This window comes from Talpa occidentalis, unplaced genomic scaffold, assembly GCF_014898055.3.
Source record: "Talpa occidentalis isolate TD23 unplaced genomic scaffold, MPIMG_talOcc4v2.1 talOcc4.9, whole genome shotgun sequence".
Taxonomy (NCBI): Eukaryota; Metazoa; Chordata; class Mammalia; order Eulipotyphla; family Talpidae; genus Talpa; species Talpa occidentalis.
Genome location: NW_023605305.1, coordinates 18518024 through 18540405, shown reverse-complemented (window position 1 = coordinate 18540405; position 22382 = coordinate 18518024). Strand labels below are relative to the sequence as shown.

Here is a 22382-nt window from a genome sequence, read left to right as displayed (position 1 = left end):
TATGCACAATAGTAAAAGGTGGAAATGACCCAAATAGCCACCCATGGATAAATGGATAAACAAAATGTGGTATATATCCATTCAGTGAAATAGCACTCAACCATAGCAAAGGCATGAAGTACTGGCCCATGCTACAATGTGGATGAACCTCAAAAATGTCATGTTAAGTTAAATGACTCAAGCACAAAAGGTCACATAGTATATGATCCCATTTATATGAAATAGTCAGAATAGAGTCACAAAGCAGATGGGGGTTGCTGGAGTAGAGAGGAGGGGAAAAATGGGATTAATTGCTTAATGGGTACAGATTTTGTTTGGGGGTGATGAAATGTTTTGGAGCCAGATAGAGTGGTGGTTGCACAACATTGTGAATGTACCAAATGTCACTGAATTACACATTTTAAAATGTTTATTTTTATGTTAAATGAATTTTGCTTCAATAAAAATTAAATCAAAAAGGAATGAAATACTGTTACATGGTAAATATGGATGATTCTTAACCATGTTACTCTGAGTGGGAGAACCCAGACATAGAAGGTCACATGTTGTGTGATTCCATTTATATAACAAAATCAGAATAGATAAATTCATAGAGACATAAAGCAGAATAATCGTTGCCAGGGGCTGGGGCAGAAGGAAATAGGGAGTGATTGTTTCATGAATAAGAGGATTCCTTTTGGGGTGATGAAATGTTCTGGAACTAGATAATGGTAATAGTTGCACAACTTTGTGAATGTAATAAATGCTACTGAATTGTATATTAAAAATGGTTAAAATGGTAATTTTGTGTTATGTGTATTTTACCATGCATAAAAAAGTTTCCTTGGGAGACACATCTTGAAGTGAAGTGAGAGTCAACCACTTGCTTTAATTGCTCAGTTTCTGTTGAGAAGCGTGTCACTTGTCCCATGCTGCCCAATGGTGCCATTCCACCATTGATGTTTGAGAATCTGTATTGTCTCTTCACTATACTTGAATACTATGGTTTAAAAAAGACCAAAAAACATCATTAATTTGTTACAGTACTGCTCCCCTTTTGGGGGATTTCTTTGTGCTTCCAAGCTAAAGGTTAAATTAAATGAGAGGTGTATAGGAACATATCCTGAATAAACAGATTTTAAAACTGGGAAGAGACCTCAAGAGCATGCAACCTCAAGAGCAACAACCTTACTATCCTGAAATAAAATTCACAGATAGCTAAACTGTATGATTCAGTCCTTCAGACAATGTAAATCCTGAGCTATTTTCCTGGGCTTGAATTCCTGCTCTCCTGCTTATTAGCCATACTATTCTGTGCCTCAGTTTCTTCATCTATTAAATGGCGCAAATGTCAGTGTCTACCTCATAGGATTGCTTTGAGGATTAAATAAGTTTGTTTTTTTTTTTAAAAAAGACACATTTATTCAGCGTCATGATCAGACTATTACATTTAGCAATCAACAGCATGGGTGCAAAAAAAAAAAAAAAAAAAACTACATAAAACCCTTTGTTGGAATGCTTTACATTTTCCACAGAACAGAAACTAAAATAACCTGTTATACAATTAGTCACAAATACAGTCCTCGAGATTTTTTGCCCATACACATGAGTATTGTCTAAAACATGTCTTCTTTGTAGCAGCTAGGCCCTGCCACCACTGTGCTTGGCTGAGTTCACAAATCTGTTGTAACCTGTAGCTTCCCTGTCACTTCTCTGGCTCTCCTCTCCTGCTGAGCTTTGTTTCCTGGCAGTTAATTAAAACCTTCTTCCACTGCCTTAGCTGCTGCTGCTGCTGGAACCACCACAGCCACCTTGGTTTCATGGTTTGGCGAAGTATTGGCCTCCACCACCATAGGGGCCAGAGCTTCTGCCTCCAAAGTTTCCTCCTTTCATGGATCCAAAATTTGAAGATTGATTATTGTAGTTGCCAAAATCATTGTAGCTTCCACCACCTCCAAAAGTGCTTTCATCATTACCAAATCCATTATAGCCATCCCCACCGCCACCATATCCACCACCACCACAGCTGCCACCAAAGCCACCTCTACCACTGAAGTTTCCTCCACAACCAAAGTTGTCATTCCCACCAAAACCACCTCCACGACCACCACCAAAGTTTCCAGATCCGTTTCGACCTCTTTGGCCGGACGAAGCACTGGCCATCTCTTGCTTAGATAAGGCTTTCCTTACTTCACAGTTGTGGCCATTCACAGTATGGTATTTCTGAATGACAATTTTGTCTACAGAATCATGGTCATCAAAGGTTACAAAAGCAAAGCCTCTCTTCTTGCCACTGCCTTGATCAGTCATGATTTCAATCACTTCAATTTTCCCATACTGCTCAAAGTAATCTCTTAAGTGATGTTCTTCAGTGTCTTCCTTAATCCCACCAACAAAAATCTTTTTCACAGTTAAGTGGGCACCAGGTCTTTGAGAATCTTCTCTTGACACAGGCCTCTTTGGTTCCACAACTCTTCCATCCACCTTGTGTGGCCTTGCATTCATGGCTGAATCCACCTCCTCCACCGTGGCATACAGGACAAACCCAAAGCCTCTGGATCGCTTGGTATTTGGATCTCTCATCACCACACAGTCCGTGAGCGTTCCCCATAGCTCAAAATGGCTTCTCAGACTCTCATCAATAGTTTCAAAGCTCAAACCTCCAATGAAGAGCTTCAAAAGCTGATCCGGCTCCTTGGGAGACTCTGACTTCGACATGATGGCAGTGGCAGGGAGACTGCTGCGATGCTTCCTTGCCGGCGTCCACACGCAGACTGAGGATTAAATAAGTTTTTATATGTAAAGTGCTTATAATTTCAACTTTAAAAAAGAAATAAAAGGAAAGTAATTTCTAACACAGTGCATTTTTAAAAGGTTTATTTATTTATGCATACAAGAACTGGGGTACAGTCCAGAAGTGTGGGGGTAGTGAGAGGATTCACCAGAGACAGAGTGGGGACTAGAACAGGTAGACTGAAATACACAGCTGAGGGGAGAAGTGGGCGAGACATGAGAGGTCTGCTGTGCCATGTGGGTAGCTCCCTGGCCGGCGGGGGATCGAACTCGTGCTGCAGTGGCTGTGGATAGCTTCACAGTGCTGTGCTTAACTCCTCTAACAGGGAGGCCCCTCTAACATAATGCATTTAAACTTATAAATACCTAAGCATGATTACCCTAGAAGAAATAGGTATCTGCACCAATACATAACATTATTCTGGATGTGACAGCTATAAATGTGGACTGACATGGGGTGCTGTACCTCAAAAACTATGAACACTGCTTTTGGTGACATGTTCTTCCTAATCAATTATTGGGCCAATCCCTTGAAACTCATTTGAGTTGCCTTCCTGGGAAGCATTTTAAAAAATTTGCTCAGAGAGGGGCCTCCCTGGTGGTGCAAGGGGTTGTCTCAGCACTATGGAGCTATGGGCAGCCACTGAAGAACAAGTTCGATCCCCGGCCTGGGAGGTGACCCACATGGCTCAGCAAACCTCTCCTGTCTCGCCCACTGCTCCCCTCAGCAGTGTATTTCAGTGGATCCGCCTGTTCTGCTCCCCACTCTGTCTCTGGTGAATCCTCTCACTCCCCCACACCCCGCTCCACCTCTGGCCTATACCCCAACTCTTGTATGCATAAATAAATAAAATCTTTAAAAAAAAAAAAAACAACACAAACAGGGCCTCCCTGGTGGCGCATGGGGTTAAGCAGCGCACTATGAAGCAATCTGCATCCTCTGTAGCACAGTTTGACCCCGCCTGGCCAGGGAGCAACCCACATGGCGCAATAGACCTCTCCTTGGTTGCCCGCTGCTCCTCAGCAGTGTACTTCAGTTCCATCCGCCTGTTCTGTTCCCCACTCTGTCTCTGGTGAATCCTCTCATCCCCCCACACATTTGGCCTTATAACAGGACTGTATGGATGCTCTTGTATGCATAAATAAACCTTTAAAAACAAACAAACAAACAAACAAACAAAAAACCTACTCAGAGAATAAAAACTGGGCTCAGAGAATTTTACAGGTTTTTCACCCTCAAATGTGCATGTGCAATGGGGCATTTGAGTGGGACATGGGACCATTCTTTATTGTGTGGGACATCCTACAATTCCTGGAAGTCTAGAATCCCTGGCCCCTTCTTTTAAATGTCAGTATTCTGTAGTGGGTGTTCCCACCCCACTGAGAACTGTTCCAACCATCTTCTTTTCCAGACCAGGTTACAGAGACTCAGAGCGGGAATTGAAAATAGACACATCACCCTGCGTGCCCACCTGTCCTCCTCTTCAGCCATGTGATGATGTAGGGAGATGCCTTGTCCCTGCCATGTTTATTTAATTTCTTTCTTTTTTTTTTTGCCTACACATCGTCCTTCCCTCTTCCTCTCCCTTCTTTTTTCCCAACAGCCAACCCATCAGCAAGTTGTTTTGGCTGTACCTCCAACATGTGTCACTGTAGTAACCCTCTTCTGGTGGCCTACTCCCACCCTGCCCCGCGAAAACCTACTCTTCTACAGCCACAGGAGCTTTTTTCAAAGATCATATCAACCCAATTCTCTGCTTTGACTGCTCCAGAAGCTTCTCAGTACACTGAGAAGGAAAATTCTCACATGCAAATTCCTCACCCTGATCTCACACACCTGCCTCAAGGTCTTTACACCTACTGATCCTTCTACCTGCACCTCCCTTCTGTTCAGCCAGTTCTTGGAGAGCTGATCCCTTATCCTTCATGTCTATTTGAATGTCATCTCCTTAGAGAGCATCCCTGGCTACCTTATCCAAAGTAACGCCATGCCTCTATTCCTCTATTCTTGCTTTGTTCTTTGAGGCTACTTATCATGATTTGTTGTGGGGTTGTTTATTTGTTTGCTCATTCATCATCTGTCTTTCACTAGACTGTAAGCCACACTGGGGCAGATACCTCATTAGTCTCATTCTCTACTGGATCTCAGGATCCAGCACACTGTCTCAAGTGCTGCTCAATATTTTTTGAGTAATTGATTGGAGGCCTAGCACACAACTCAAAATGGACCAATCGAATCCTCCCCCAGTAATTTTGCAACTGGATTCACAGAGAAGTGCCTTTCTTATTTTAGTAAAGCTTGGAAAGTATTGGCAGTTGAATGTTCTGGGTCAGATAACTAGAAAGGAATCAATCACTGGGAAGTTTTGAGAAAGAGAAAGAACGGTGTAGGCATCTGGAGAATAGAGACAAGAGAGAGGCAGAGAGGGCGTCTTGCCGCTGGGGCAGGTGGGATCCAGCTGCTGACCTGCTCTCAGTGTGTGAGCGTGCACTTGCCCATCTCTGTCCCGATTGTGAAAAATCAATGTCATTGAGGCATAATTTCCATGCAACCAAAGTTGCTGATTTTAAATGTGTCATTTGGTGAGCTTTAACAAATATATACAGTCCTGTAACAACCACCACAATCAAGATATAGAACATTTCTGGGCTTCCCCGGTGGCGCAGTGGTTGAGCGCTGGGTTGCGAAGCTGCCCGCAGCCTCTGCAGCGCCAGTTCGATCCCTGGCTGCCGGATGAGGGTCCCACATGGCATGCAGACCTCTCCTGGCGCCTGCTGCTCCCCTCAGCAGTGTGTTTTGTCAGTCTGCCTGTTCTGTTCCCTGCTCTGGCTCTGGTGAATTCTCTCACCCTCCCGCGCTTCTGACTATACCCAGTGCTTGTATACATAAATTTAAAAAAAAAAATCTAAAAAAAAAAAAAGATATAGAACATTTCTGTCAGTTCAACAAAAGCATAGCCTAGTTCTTGAGCTCCATGTGATAGTCCATGATTCATTTTTCAAAAACAGCTTTGTTGAGGTATAATTGATATGCAACCAATTACACCTATTTAAAGAGCTAACTTGATAAGGGACGACAAATGTGTACAGTAGTGAAACCATCATCACACTCGAGAGACTGAACATCACCCAAAACGTTCCTCCTGCCTTTTGTAATCTGTCCCTCCCAGCCCTTTCTACCCACATCCCCAAGAAACCCCTAATCTGCTTTCTGTAACCATAGGCCAGTCTACATTTTCTGGAGATTTATATAAATGGAATCCTATAGTACACACTATTTTTTTCTGGTTTTTTTTTTTTTTTTTTTTACCCAGTATAATTATTTTCACATTACTCATGTTGTTGCAAATATTGAGCTCATTAAAAAAAAATCTGAATAGTATTCTGTTGGATGGATATGCCACATTTTATCTACTCATATACTGATGGGCATTTGGGTTGTTTCCAGTTTGGGATTATTACCAACAAAGCTGCTATGAACATTCCTGTACAAGTCTTTGTAAGGACATAATATTTCCTTTTCTCTTGGGTAAATACCTAGGCGTGGAATGGCTGGATCATATGTTACTCTTATGTTATTCTTAATAATCTATTTCTCCTTTCTGCTGAAGCCAATCAATTTAGGATTGGTCGAGGTCCCTCAGCAGGATGGGGACTCAGCTCCCTCCCTGCTGGCTCCCACCCCAGGCTCCTGGGCCCAAGTAGGGAGCTGCACCTTACCTTCCCAGGCACGTCCCATTTGACAAGCGATGTCGGCTTACATAAGCACACTGACCTCTTGCTTCTTGCCAAAGTCTAAAATCATGGAATCTTTTGCAAGTGTGCTTGCTGCCTCTGGACTAGAATGTTAAGTGCTGGCGGAGCTGTCTGGCTTAACAGTCCGATCATAATAATGCCTGTGGATGGACAAGGTCAGTGATTGACTCCGTGGAAGGAGAGCCTTAGATGAAAAGACAGTCTGAGGACAGGGAGCCGCAGGGATGAGCTGAGAATGAGGCGCAGGCTTTCAGAGCAGCTAAAGAGCCAGTGTTACCCGGACAACATGCTCTTACATTTGAGTATTTCTGAAAAAAGAAGTGCATTCAGATGACTGAAAATCCAAGAGCTGGGGTAGGTATGCAGCCCAGTGAGAATTGTTTTCCTTACCCACGTCCCAGCCACTGAGTTTTTCCCTCCAGAAGCAACAGCAATGCCTCCCCACTCCCAGTTCTTTATAGATTCTTCCAGAGATTTTCACATAAAGAGATTTGCATGTTCAAGAACCTTTGTATAGAATGTGTGTGTGGCATTTTTTACACAAGTGTCAGCAGGCTAGGCCCATCATGGTTTCACTTTACAGGTCTTAGAGTTCAGTCCTCAGAACCTGGTCGTTGTTTCTTTAATATTGACATGGGGTTCCATTATACGTGTTCAAGCAGCATTTGCCACTGGTATTGGAAGGACCAGGAGATTATGGGGTGAATAAGTTTAGCTTGCACAGTGAATCATGACAAAGTGACAGGTGGATTCTCTTGACCTACTGAGCTGTCAGATAATCTGGAGAAGGTGGACTGCAGGGAAGTTAATGTTTCTAAGCACTTGATATGCCAAAGGATTCAAAAAGTAGAGAGTGGTTCTTAAGCTTTGGTGTCCTTAAGAATTACCTGGGGAGCTAATTAAAAGTGAGGCTAAGCAGGCTGCCCCCTCCACTCCCAGACATTCTGATTCATTGAAGCTGACAGTCCTCAGACTAAACTTGAAGGCAAAAGAGCTCTCCACTGAAGGAGTAATTGAATAGTTCATTAATTCAAATTATTAAAATAATTTCATTCCCCTATTTTTGAACCTGAAAATAATTCATGAACAAGTAAATGATTTTTTTTCAATCAGTTCAGATGGCGACGCAGTCTCCTCAGCCCTGTCTCCCATTCTCTTTTTCTATGGACAGCAATTTCTTGCCAGTTATTCTTTCTGAAGAGACAGCATGTCCCTGTCATGCGACAGAGGAGCACGGTTAATGCTAACGGAGGAGGCTTGTCCTGAATTGCAGGCAGCGAGGGCCTGGCAAGAGCAATGAACTTGGGTCAAATGTTTTAATTATCAGCGACTCACCGTGTGCCAGGTAATGGAACCAGGACTTTGAATTCAGGCCTGAAGTCTTCAACTGTGTTTAGTGTCCAATTTGGGGACCAGCTCTGAATTACTCTGAGGTCCTCGGGCCTCTACAGCGCTTTATGGAAACCAGCCATTCACTGTCTCTCTTCTCACCCACTGAGCCCTGTGAGATATCTGTCTCCTGTTCTCTGTATACACAGCACCTTGCCCTCGGCAGATAGTAGGCTCTTAGCAAACTGGATGCCTGCAATGCGGTTTGGGTAGAAAATTCAGGAAAGGTTAATTCCTTAGCCCACTAAATTTTTTTGGTTTAATTTTTGCTAAATGTTTCTGAAATACAGACTGAAACTGGCTCAATACATACCAGAAAATCACTTTTTAAATACCTGAATATCCACAATTACATCATCAAAAATACCTTGATTTTCCTCTCATCTCGCCTGCCTATATTATATCTCGATCTATCCACCCTGTAATATTTTTTTTAAGATTTATTTATTTATGCATACAAGACTGGGGTAGAGGCCAGAAGTGCGTTGTGTGTGTGTGTGTGTGTGTGTGTGTGTGTGTGTGTGTATGAGAGAGGATTCACCAGAGACAGAGTGGGGAACAGAACAGGCAGATTGACTGAAATACACTGCTGAGGGGAGCAGTGGGTGGGCGAGACAGGAGAGGTCTGCTGCGCCATGTGGGTAACTCCCTGGCCGGGGATTGAACTTGTGCTGCAGTAGCTGTGGACAGCTTCATAGTTTGTGTCTTAACCCCTTATGGCACCAGGGAGGCCCTCCACCCTATAATATGTACAAAAGTCATACATGTCATATACAATTATTATATATAATTACAAATACTTATATAGGTAATATATAATTAAATAGTCAATTAATACATAACCTATTAAGCAGAGGGTATATAATAGTGTATATGAGTCGTATATATTGGAGAGATATATATTTAACACAGATATATCTCTGTCTTCTTGTCCATCTCCGCTCCCCCCTCTATAAATTGGGCTGAATAATCTCCACTCACAGAACTCCAAGGAGCTCCTGAGGGGTGTTTTGCCAGCACAGTGCCAGGCACACACTGGTTTACTTTTTCTTCACAAAAGGAAAAAAGGTGGTGGCATATCAGGGACTCGCAGGCCCAGGACCCTGTCATGATATACCATTCACGTTCCTCAGGACTCCCCTCAGGACCTTACAGCAGAGTCCTCAGGAGGGCTCTAGAAGAGACACTGTTCCCGACGGCCCAGTCTGACCCCTGAGCCCTTTCTAATCACAGTGTGGACCTTCGTCTTGACCTCCTGTTCTGCTGTAGTCACCTCAGAATTCGCTTGTGGTCAGTCCTCTGGAGCTAGAACCTTCTGGGACTCTCACACACTTTGGATTCTACTTTTGCGAAGCAGCCCTGCTGGAACCCACCTGAGGGCTTTACTGTCATCTCTCTGGGCTGCAAGAGCTTCCCAGCTCCGTGCCTGAGGGGGTGGGGAGGGGTTCTTTTCTGTTCAAGCTATTCACTGTCCCTCAGGGGAGAGGGCTCTGTTTGTCTGCTCCATTGGATCCAGCACTTGATTTGATCAGTGAAACGTGGGTGTAAACGGCCCTGTCACTTCCAAGCAGATGTTTCCAGAGCGAGCTTGTGGTCGTTATCTTTTTCTTTTCTGCCTACCATGAGTTTAGCAATGTCCCCACAGGGGCTGATCGCCAGCCTGGAGTGACGATAATGAGGATTAGGGATAAATGGACCTGTGATGGCACATGACATGAGAGAGAAATAAATATTTGTCAGCAGAAAATGTTCGTCTGAGATTTTGGGGTTATTTGCTACTACAGCGTTACCAAGCCCATTCGGCCTCTGATAGTTACTTCATCTCCTCAAGTCTGGATATCATCTGTAAAATAGGGATAAATGTGCTTACTTCACTTACAGGTTACTTTGAAGATTTACATAAAGCAATGAATTGAAAGTTCTCAGCCTAGTTCCCTGAGTTCAATAGTTGCTTATTAAATAATAGTTGAACCTCAGTCAACTGGAGAGCCCTGTCAGACAAACTAACATACAAAACACGGGTGTCCAGACAGCACTGTTTACAATAGGCAAAGGTGGAAACAACCCAGATGTCCCCAGAGACTGAATGGACAAACCAAATGTAGTCTGTACATTCAGTGGAATATTACTCAGCCCTAAACAGGAAGGACATTCTGTCACATGCTACATCAGAGACGAACCTTAGAGACATTGTGCTAAGTGAAATAAGCCCATCACAAAAAGGAAAAATAATGTATGATTCTACTTATAGTGGTACTTAGGGTAGTCTAATTAGTGGAAGTAAAATGGAAGTTTCCAGAGCTGGGAGGAGGGGAACTTACCATTTCATGGGTATAGAATTCAGTTTGGGAAGATGAAAATGTTCTATTGATGGATGGCAGTGGTGGCTGCACAACAATATGAATGTACTTAATGCCACTGAAGTGCACACTTAAAACGGTTAAAGTGGTCAATTTATGTTCTGTATATTTTATCATAACTTTAAAAAGCTAGACAAAGCTTCTTTTTAATTTGAAAAAAACCCCTTCATTTCTTTTTTGCTCTGCATTGTGTCAGGCAGAACTCATTTGGGACTCTTTCTTGTTCTGGACCACAAATTTTTATCTTTTCCTTTATTATTATTTTTATTACACCCAACACACTTGGTCACTATTAAAAAAATTAAAATACAGATAAGCAGACAAAAAAAATCTATCCAATGTACTCACACTGCAGTGATATTCACTGTTTATAGTTTTGCTGTATCTCATCCCAAACATTTTTCTAAACACTTATACAAATAATTACACATGCATCTATATACACTCAAACATACTTGCATTTAAAGGTACTATCAGGCCATAGTCTATTTACTGAGATGCGATCTGCTTTTCCCTATTAAATAATAAATATGTGAACAGCGTCCACATTAACAAGTATAGATCTGCAGCATAATCTTTAATGGCCGTGCAGAATATCACAGTACATACATATGGATGTAGTATCTTCATTAAACCAACTCTGCACCAATGTGGCAAATACAAAAATAATGATATCAGTGATTATGTCCTATGTACCGGAAACCATCCTAAGCACTTTACAAGCGCCATTTAATGTAACCCTCCCATCAATTCTATAAGGTAACGAAGCTATAATCCCTATTACAGGTGCAGGAACTGCATTTCAGAGAGGTTAAGTCACTTGTTCAGGATACCCAGTGAGTGATAGCAAGGGTTTGAAGGGCACCCTGCCTCATTCTGCAGCCTATCCTCTAAATGGTGCTGTATTCCAACTACTGAAATAGTGCTCCTTAAATTTCCTTTCTGCAGCCACAGAATGGGAGGAATTTGTGGGCAAGAAGCCTGCCAGTTCCCCCAATCTTGTTCTTTTGAAAACTAAACAGAGCCAAAATAGCCCTGGACTCATCTGCCCTTAAGAACGTTTAGATACTTGCCAACAAAGACACCAAGTTTTCCCTGGGGGCTGTCCAGAGGTCTTAGCTCTGGGTCATCCCTGCCTGGCAGTGCCTGGGATTGCCTGAGGCACACACTCTGGGGCTGCACGTTTGCCTGCTGTGTCTCCCTGCTACAGAAGCAGGCTGAGCCCCTCAAGCTTTCTCACCCCTGAGGCCTAGAAGACTCAACCCTGAGTCTGAATTTCCCTGTCAGACAAAGAAGGTGGTTCCCTGGGTTCAGGTCCGTGGCTTCCTTGAGTACACTCCCCTGAGAGCAGCAGCCACTGAGGATCTTGTGTCCAGTAACCTCTTGGGCAGCTGCCTCTTTTTATCACAGCATTTGCTTCCCCCAGAAACAGCTCCTGAGACATGGATTTAAGTGCACACAGTTCTCAGGGAGAGGGAGAGCAGGAAACACCAGCAGGGGAGGGGGGAAGTGATACAGGGGTGGGAAGGCTGCTGGTGAGGGTGTTAGCATGCTAGCTACCACGTTAGTCAAGTAGAGCTAACGTCCGCGGGGAAACTCTGAATGACTCAGGCTGATCAGAGCAGAGCTGGGAGGAGGCTGGGGTGTCAGTATACCCGTCATTCATTTGGGCAGAGAGATTCTTTGCAGCTTTGAAAAAGCCTTGAGGTAATGAGATGCAAAAATTGGAGGACAGAAACTGGTGCATTCAGAAGTGATGGGGTCTGAGCAGTGTGGGTGGGGGATCAGCAGCATCTGTTCTCTCCTGACACCAGAAGATCTCCAGGGTGAGGACTCTGTAATGAGCGCCATCTTCCCACAGCAAAGTACCATCCCCCCAGGCCCAGATACAGCTGGAAGCAGCACTTTCAAGATCCATGTGGCAGTCCACTTACAGTCAAATTGTACAATCCTGGGGCCTCCCTGGTGGCACAGGGGTTAAAAACACAGCAATATCGAGCTAATTGACAGCCACTGCATCACGAGTTCTACCCCTGGCCAGGGAGCTATGCACATGGTGCAGCAGACCTCTCCTGACTTGCCCGCTGCTCCCCTCAGCAGTGTATTTCAGTTAATCTACCTGTTCTGTTCCCCACTCTGTCTCTGGTGAATACTCTCACCACTCCCCACCTTTGGCCTACACTTCCGTTCTTGTATGCATAAATAAATGAATCTTTAAAAAAAATTGTACAATCCTTATTTATAGTTTTGTCTGCTTCAATCAATTATCAGAGAGGTCTGTTAATTGTCTTGCTCCTCGTGCCCCTGTCAGTTTGCAATAAATACTTTGTTTCTATTCTTATAATAGTTACCTAGTGGGCCTCCCCGGTGGCGCAGCGGTTGAGCGCTGGGTTGCGAAGCTGCCCGCCGCCTCTGCTGCGCTGGTTCGATCCCCGGCTGCTCCCCGGCCACCGGAGGAGGGTCCCACATGGCGCGCAGACCTCTCCTGCCGCCCGCTGCTCCCCTCAGCAGTGTACCTCGGTCCTTCTGCCTGTTCTCTCCCCGCTCTGGCTCTGGTGAATTCTCTCACCCTCCCGCGCTTCTGACTGTACCCAGTGCATGTATAAGTAAACAAACAAACAAACAAATAAATAAAACATGCCTCTATAAAAAAAAAAAAAAAAATAGTTACCTAGTAATTTCAACTTGTTACCTGACTTATCAAAATCTAAAATTGCTTAATATCTTTTTTCCCTGAACTATATAGCAACCTTAAACATTAGAACTCCGAGAACCAGCCTCCAATACATATATTATTGCTGCTGTATATCTTAAGTTCATCTGAACTTTCTTTTTAACCCTTGGAAGACTTTATCATTATGGATTTATGGTTGTCAGTGAGTAACATGGATCATTTTGAGCATAATTTTTAATTTCCAAATACATAGGGGATTTTGGTTACCCTTTCTCTATTAATTTGTAGTGTAAACATACTACGGTCTGAAAACATATTTTGTATCATTTCAGTACTTTGACATTTGTTCACACTTGTTTAATGGCTCAAAATATGGTTGATTTCTATAAATATTTCATGTGTGCAAAAAAAGAATATGGGCTCTGCAGTTTTGGCTGCGGTGCTCTATACATGTCTACAAGGCCAGATTTGTTAATCATTAAATCTTCTGTGTTCTTACTGATTGCTTTTTGTCTGCTTGTTCTAGTAATTATTGAAAGAGATGTATTAAAATTCCTACTAAGATTGTGGATTTGTCTGTTTCTTCTTGTCATTCTGTTCTTTTTTGGTTTTATGGTTTTTTAAAAGCATGGTATGAGCTGCGTACAAATTTAGAATTGTTATTCCTTCCTAGTAAATTGAACTTTTATCATTATGAAATGACACCCTCCCATTACCCATTATGTAATTTTTTTGGCTTTAAACATTTTTATTCTGTAACAAATCTAACTAAGTCAATTTTTTTTGCTTGGTATTTGTCTAATGTGGTTTTTCTACCTTTTCACTTCAACCTTTTTTTTTAATAATTATGCTTTAGATGTATTTCTTGTAGATAAAATACAGCTAGATCTTTATTTTCCAATTTTTACCTTTTGATTGAAATATTTATTTTTAAACCTTAACATGTTTTTATTAGTATATATAGTCAATATTAATTTAGACCTATTTAGGATCACTTTCCATCTGCCTGGAATAGACTGTCTTTAGAGATTTTAGACCTGCTAATGGCAAATTGTTTCAGTTTTTTGTTTTCTGAAAGTATCAGACAACAGTATGGTTATTTTTGCTCCAGATGTTTAATATGCTGAGAGAAAAGAAACATCAATTCAGCATCCCACACCCATCAGAAATACCCTTCAAGAATGAAGACAGGGGCCTCCCTGCTGGCCAGGGGTTAAGTCTCAGTGCTATCACAGAGTTCAATCCCCAGCCAGGAAGCTGACCCACATGGCATAGCAGACCTCTCCTGTCTCGCCCACTGCTCCCCTCAGCAGTATATTTCAGTAGATTGACCTGTTCTGTTCCCCACTCTGTCTCTGGTGAATCCTCTCACCACCCCCACACCTCTGGCCTACAGCCCAGTTCCTTTGCAAAAAAATAAAAATAAATAAATAAATAAATAAATAAATAAATAAATAAATAAAATCTTTAAAAATAAACAAACTGCAAGCTTCTTTAACAAAAAGAGTGAGGACAAAATAAAGATATGACATTCCGCTGGGCTCTTAGTTCTCTCCACCCCAGAGCTATGTATCCCTAGCAATCCCCAAATTTGGGGCAGGGCGCACAAAAATACTGAGGTTATTTATCGAAAATTCGTTTTCTTTTTCATCTCATATCCGGTTATTTGTTAAGTTTTGTACACTATTTCAACCTAACCACTTCTTATTTCCTCCACTTCTACTGTCTTAGCTTAAACCACCATCATGTCTCACCCAAACTGTAGCAATAGCTTCCTAATTGGTGTCTGCTTCCTCTCTTACCCACCCACATGATGTTGACACAACACCCTTTCAAATGCAAAGGAGGTATTATTATTTCCCCTACCCAGCACCATGGCATTTAGTGTAAAACGCAACTTCATACACAATGTCTGTGATGTGGCTTTTACCTACATCTCTAACTCATCTCATCCCCTGCTCTACCTTGTAATGAGCTACAGCCACGCTGGAACCTGCTCTTTCTGATTCATATCTGCTTGTCTGCATCAGGGCCCTTCCACATGCTCTCGCTTCTGCCTGCAGTACCTCGCCCGGGGATCCACCCAGCAGCTCCTCCCTCACTTCATTTCCATTTCGGCTCAAATATTAGTTCATCAGCGAGGACTTTCCAAACACCTTTATAAAAATAAAGTCCTCTCATACTTCTTTTCCTTGTTTAATTTTCTTCATAATAATTATAGTTACCTGAGTTCACACGCTAGTGTGCAAACTCCATGAGTACAGGACTTTATTTTATTCACTTTATTTTTCACTATGGTCTCAAAAGTCCCTGGCACAGAGGAGGTTCTCTGTTGAATGGATAAATCTGCACTGTTGTCCACTTTACAATGAGAAAACATATTAAATTTTTTTAAATGCAAATACAACTCAAGTATTTAACTTCATCAACTTGTTACTACAAAGTTGGGTTTAATTGCCTGATTGCCCTTTTATACTCAACTTATAATGACTTAACACCCTAATCATGTGATAGCAAGTTCTGAGTCTCTCTTCGAAGTGCCCCCTGGTTATTTCTGGGAGTCTCCAAAGGAGGGCTCGTGGGAGTGGTGTGCTTGAGTAGGCATGTGCAGGCTCCCAGGAGCTGACTGTTAAATATTCAGGAATTCTGTGAGCTGGTGGTTATACTGTGGGAGGTTGAAATTGACCATAGAGAGAGTATTTATACCATAGAAACCAGAAAATGCCACCGATGAGGGGGGCTTTTCAAACTAAAAAAATTAATAAATTAAGAGCCAGCTCACCAGTACAAGGGTCTCCAAAGTAATTACCAAGCTGTCCTCAGGCGACATAGTCTCTCCTCCAGCTGGGTAAGCTCTTGAAAAACCCTGCGCATCACAGCTGCCCATCCCCAGAAGACCAATGTCCATGCAAGGCTACTATGTCATATACGCTGGGGAGCCAAAGGCGAAATTAGAGACCTGCCCACCCACTAGATACAGAAAAGGAGTTTTGAAGATAATAGGGTTTCTCCAAAATCGCCCTCAACTTCTTTGACCAGCTGACATGCAAAACTCATAGACACTGTTATAAAAAAAAAAAAAATCAAGGGCCTCCCCGGTGGCGCAGTGGTTGAGCGCTGGGTTGCGAAGCTGCCCGCAGCCTCTGTGGAGCCGGTTCGATCCCTGGCTGTTCCCCGGCCACCAGAGGAGGGTCCCACATGGCGTGCAGACCTCTCCTGTTGCCCGCTGCTCCCCTCAGCAGTGTACTTCGGTCCTTCTGCCTGCTCTGCTCCCCGCTCTGGCTCTGGTGAATTCTCTCACCCTCCTGCTCTTCTGACTGTACCCAGTGCTTGTATAAATAAATAAATAAATCTTTAAAAAAAAAAATCAAAACTCCATAGTGGTGACTTGGGGACTTTCTCCTCCCTGTGAAAGATTCTGTTAGTTGCCAGATGTGTTCCCGCTTCTTCTCCTTGTGACTGTGATGCCAGAGAGGCAGCGTGGCAGAGACAGAAGCCACCCTAAGTGTTTGGAAACAAAATAAAACCTTTCCACTCACTGAAGCCACTGGGGGCTTACCTACTGCTTGAACCAATTCCTCACCGATACACTTCTCTTCAGCTCCCTTACATCAGCTAGGTAGAAACATATTTTCTATGCAAGTGCAGCATGTAAATAAGCTCCCTAGGCATTTTCTCTACAACTGGAGGAGCTGCTCTGTGGTTCCACGTATGTGCCTCCTGTGCGTGCCACATATCCCCCTCCGCACTGACCCACCCAAGTCAGACGAATCCTCCCTGGGCAACGAGATCGCAGATTGTATGGGCTTTCAGGCTTTCGGTTTCAGACTGACTCTTGCATCCTGGGGGATGTTGTTTGATTAACTCTTGGTCTCAACTGTATAATGGGGTCAGTGTTCCCTGCCTCATAGGTTTGATGAGTGAGAAAATGTCCAGCACGCAGTGGGTGTGAACTCTCATAAGCTGCAATGAGCCTCCCGGGCCACAGCCATACCCCATCATTTCCTGAGGACACATTCTTAGAAGAGGGATTTCTGGGTTGCAGATTCTGCTCATCTGGAAATTTTTTTTAATTGGGGCAAGCAAAATTAAATGTGTTTATTAAAGAATCATGAGCGAGGATTTGAACTGGGAAGCAGTCAGACAGATTTTACTCAGGGAGAACTCTTTTCCAACAAACATGATTTCGAATTCTTTTATAGTGGTAGGAACAGTGAATCATTAAATCTCATTTGGAATTTTGACAAATACTGAAAACTGCTCTCCACACGTGTTCACACTAATGTGAATATCCCAGTTCTCCAAGAACTTCAGTAGTACTGTCATTTTCTTGGTGTTTGCTGATCTTTCAGGTGAAATTAGTATCTCATTTTTTTTCTCATTAACTTTTTAAAAGATTTATTTATTTATGTATACAAGAACTGGGGTACAGGCCAGAGGTACAGGGGGGTGAGAGGATTCACCAGAGACAGGGTGGGGAACAGAACAGGCAGATTGACTGAAGCACACTGCTGAGGGGAGCAGCAGGCGAGTCAGGAGAGGTGTGCAGCGCCATGTGGGTAGCTCCCTGCCCAGGGATAGAACTCATGCTGCAGTGGCTGCCGAGAGCTTCACAGGTTGTGTCTTAAACCCTTGTGCCACCAGGGAGGGCCTTTCTCATTAAATTTTTAAAAAAGATTTATTTATGCATACAAGCTGGGGTACAGGCCAGAGATGCCAGGGGTGAGAGGACTCACCAGAGACAGAGTGAGGAACAAAACAGGCAGACTGATGAAATACACTGCTGAGGGGAGCAGTGGGCGAGACAGGAGAGGTCTGCAATGTGGGTAACTCCCTGGCCGGCCGGGGATCGAACTCGTGCTTCAGAGGCTGTGGATTAGCTTCATAGTGTGGTGCTTAACCCCGTGCGCCACCAGGGAGGTCCTTTCATTAATCTTTAAGTTGGATGTATCTTTACTTACTGACAAGGTTGATCCCTTTCACATGTTTGTTGGAATTTTAATTCCTCTTGCAAATGTCCTGTTCTCACACTTGACCTATTTTCCTATGGGGTTTTTGTAGGGTGAGGGGGTGGGGTGGGGTGGGTGAGGAAGATAGACCAGCTGAAGGTGATTGGGTGATGTGGTTGGCAGTCGGCATGATGATAATTAGGCGGTCTTGAGAGACACTTACGCAGATGGCTTGACTGACGGCTTGGAGGTGAGTGACGGGGAGAAGGCAGCCAAGAATGACAGCCAGATTTTTGGTTTGGAGAATTTTCTGGATGGTGCTGTCACTTCTGAGATGGGGATGATTGGGGGTAAAGATGATGTTTTTCCTTTTGGCCCTTTGAGTTTGAGATGCCCTGTGGAACATCAAAGGCTTGTAAGTGGTTGTATTTCTTAGTCTGGAGTACTGAAGACAGATGTGAGCAGGTGAGTCCTTGATCTGCCCAGGGAGACAGTGAAGGGAGAGGCCAACACTGGAGAGGACAGAGAAAGAGTGAGAGGAAAACCAGGCATGTGAGCGGTCACAGAAGCTAGGGGATGAGGCTTCCCGAAGGAAAAGATGACGAAGAGTAACAAACAAACTGAATAAGATGAAGACTAAGAAATATACGTTGGAGTTTCAAGATGAGGCAAGAGCAAATTCAGTGGTGTGGAGGTGGCAGAAGCCAGTGTGCAGTGGGTTAGCACTGAATGGAAGGTCATGTGTCTATGTGTTTAGGATTGTTAAGGAGGTGAGAAGGTGGTGGTTGGAGGGTTCTCACCTGTTTTCCCGCTCTTTCAGCAATACTGGATCTGACCAGTTTTTAATCTTCACCTGTTTGATAGGTAAAGATGTCTTCTCATTGTTTCTATTTTCATTTATTATCTGTACAGTTGATTGGTTACTTGAAAGGTCTGCCTTCCCTGGGGTTGCTAGATTGAGCAAATAAAATACAGCACAAAAATATAGAATTTTAAATTCTAATTCCAGATCAACAAAAAATACCTTTTAAGTGTGCTCCAAATACCTCAGGTAGCATGTTTACCTGTATTTTAGTTGGCAGCCTTCCTCTACCCCAAGGTATAAAAAATATCCATCTGCACCTGTTTCTAGCACAATACAGTTTCATTTGTATTTTTAAGACATTTTGTAGCATTAGGTCAGGAAGGACCACTGAGCAGGTCTTCTGATCCCATGCAGACCGAGTAAAGGAGGAGTCAGAGTCCTCAGTGGTTTTTTGCAGGTCTTTTATTGGGGTTCACCAGGCATATGGCAGGCAGGGGAGGCCTGCCAGCCTCCCAGCCCCCAGCAAGTCTTCACTCTATCTGGGCTCTCTGGCCTTCTCTGCTTCTCTCTCAGCTTCTTCTGCTTCATTCTCGGCTTCTCTTTCGGCTTCTGCTGGCGTCCCCATGACACCGCCCTTAAAAGCCCAGTCTCAGCCCAGGTGAATCCCATCTACCTATGCCCACACCCTATTCCAGGTGCCCGCCATCAGGCATGCATTCAGGACCGCAAGGATCCATCATCTATCCTGATGGCGGGAGGGCAGAAAAGCCTGACATTTTTCCTTACCCTACACATTTCTTTCCTTACCCTGCACATTTATTTATTTGGGTATACAAGAACTGGGTACAAGCCAGAGGTGAGATGGGTGAGAGGATTCACCAGAGACAGAGTGGGGAACAGAACAGGAGGATGGAACTGAAGTACGCTGCTGAGGGGAGCAGCGGGCAAGTCAGGAGAGGTCTGCTGCGCCATGTGGGTACCTCCCTGGCCAGGGATTGAACTTGTGCTGCAGTGGCTGCAGATAGCATCATAGGTTGCATCTTAATCTCTTGCGCCACCAGGGACGCCCTAATACATTTATTTCTAAGTGAAATTTTTTTAAATGGTTAGGACTTTGTCCCAGCACTATGTACTCAATAATCTAGCAATTTCCCATTGACTTGGAAAATCATCTTTATCATATCTCAAAGTTCTTTTACACATTTGGTCTCATCTTCCCATTCTGTCTCATGGATCATTTGTCCACTCTGCTGTAGACATCATATCGTTTTGGGTTTTGTTTTGTAGACATCATATCTTTAAAATTTTTTGTATTTGATGATGCTTTTACATCTTGGGCCTTTAATCCTAGGGATACTGTCCCTCCCAGGGCTTGCTAATTCCTAGAGAGAGTAAGCACCTTGTTTATTATAAGCAAATATTTCCTTTGGAAAGCAACCAGCTCAAGACCCATAGCCACAATCACCTTCTTTATCTATTTAACCTCAAGCCAAGCCAAAATTCACCTGTCCTAAATCACCCCAGGGCTAGGGACCAAACAACCAGTGGCCACACCTGTAGCTCAGAGTTGCCCAAATTATTCAAACTATCCAATCCTAAACCTTTTAACTGCTTTGCTCTTCCTGCGAAAAACCATAATATAGGCCCAGACACATGGGTTCTCCTCACTCCTGCCTCCTGACGGACATTTCCTCTGTGGTCCTTCATGGTACCCCAAACCCTCTAGGGAACTGTCAATAGGAAACTCTTCTTTCAAAGGCAGTTGTCTTTCTGCCTGTTGCATTGTAATACCTGATTAAAATAAAATCCCAGGTACATTTAAAAACGTCTGTGCCAGGACCCTATTGTTTTCATTACTAAAACTTTGTAATATTTTAATGGATGGGTCTTTTATTACCCTTATTTTTAGAATTTTCTGAATATTCTTATACCTTTATTCCTCAAATTACCATGAGAACTGCTTTGCTAAGTTCTAAGATAAGGCCTCCAGGGATTTTGAGTTAGAATATGTAAATTTTTATATTAATAGGAGAAAATAGGTGGTTTAAGCGATGAGTGTTTCTACTTAAGACAAGTTAGAGATTTCTGTCTTCTACATCCCTCGGGTATACACTTTCTAAAAGTTCATTTCTAGTTACTTTTATCTTTACTGATATTATGATTGGAGCCCTTCCCCATTGTATTTTCTAACTGCCTGTTATTGTTTGATGGGAATGTACTGATTTTGTATATTTATTTTGTATTTGGCCATGTTCCTGGACTCATAATATTTAAAAAAGGTTTTGGGAGGGGTTTCCAGATACATAATTATATTAACTTTAATAAGGATAACTTGCCTCTCTCTCATATCTATGCTGCTATGTGTTTCTTTAATTAAATCACCTAGCACTTTTAGAACTCTGTTAATTAAGTGTTGTGGTAGGGATCTTTGATTGTTCTTTACCTAAGGGACTGTTTCTAGAGTGTCATTATGAAATGTGATGCTAGTTGGTTTGAGCCATTTTAAAAATAACCATAAGAAAGTCTTGTTTCTACTTTTACTAAGACTTTTAGAACTTAGCTATGAATATTAAATTTATCAAGTGCATTTTCATTATCTTTTAATAATAATATGTGGTTTTCTTTTTCTCCTTATTAATAAGATAAATTATATTAATAGATTTCCTAATATTGATTTATCTTTTTATTCTTATAAAGAATACCACTTGGTCATGGTGTATTTTTCTTTTAAAACATTATTATAGCCTATTTTCTAGAACAACTTATATTAATAGATTTATTAATATTGAACTATCTTAACATTCCTATAATAAAAACCATTTGATCATAGCATATTTTTCTCCTACTACACTATTAGGTTCTCCTTGGTACTATTTTTTATTTTATTTATTTTTTAAAAGATTTATTTATTTATTTATTCAAGCACTGGGTACAGTCAGAAGTGCGGGAGGGTGAGAGAATTCACCAGAGTCAGAGCGGAGAGCAGAGCAGGCAGATTGATGAAACACTGCTGAGGGGAGCCGTGGGCAGCAGGAGAGGTCTGCGCGCCATGTGGGACCCTCACCCGGTGGCCGGGGATCGAACCGGCACTGCAGAGGCTGGGGGCAGCTTCGCAACCCAGGGCTCAACTGCTGCGCCACCAGGGAGACCTGGTAATATTTTTTAGAGAACATAAACTCAGTCTGTATAAACTGTAACATAAACTCACTTGCATAAGAAATACCACATTTCTCTTTTTGCCACGATTTTATTGAGTTTTGTATTTATATCAGCAGGGGGGCTGGTCTAGCCTTTTTCTTTTTTGTACCATCCTCGAGTTTGGGACACAGTTTGGGATCTTTCTAAAGAAAACCAGGAATATTTCCTTCTTTCTCTATGCCCTGGTACAGTCTTCCCTGTTAATTGATCTAAACTTCCCCATGCTTAGACCGTGTCATTCCCGTATCACACCCATGGAGACTGGACTTCAGACCTGTCATCATTAGACCAGGTACAGGTCCCTGGGAGGCAGACTTTGTCAATGAAAGGCAATGTGACATGGTGAAGATTTCCGGCTCCAGGTGATGGCAATTAGCCAGGTGACCTTGGGCACCTTGCAGTAGATTTCTTTCTTTTTTTTTTTAATTGAGTTAACATGAGTTTAAAACACTGTATTGATTGGGAGGTACAGGTTCCCA

The 22382-nt window shown here is 42.8% G+C and overlaps 1 protein-coding gene across 1 annotated transcript; it reads right to left on the bottom strand.

The window, feature by feature from the left end:
- Nucleotides 1-1375: 1375 nt before the first annotated feature.
- Nucleotides 1376-2747, bottom strand: LOC119235424 (heterogeneous nuclear ribonucleoprotein A1-like). Its single transcript, XM_037498777.1, has one exon. The coding sequence runs from the start codon at nucleotides 2695-2697 to the stop codon at nucleotides 1798-1800; it is 900 nt and encodes a 299-aa protein (XP_037354674.1). The 5' UTR covers nucleotides 2698-2747; the 3' UTR covers nucleotides 1376-1797.
- Between the last annotated feature and the right edge of the window lie 19635 nt (nucleotides 2748-22382).

Bases quoted from the DNA above. Each gene is read 5' to 3' on its own strand.
- LOC119235424 (XM_037498777.1), bottom strand. From the start codon at position 2,697: ATGTCGAAGTCAGAGTCTCCCAAGGAGCCGGATCAGCTTTTGAAGCTC.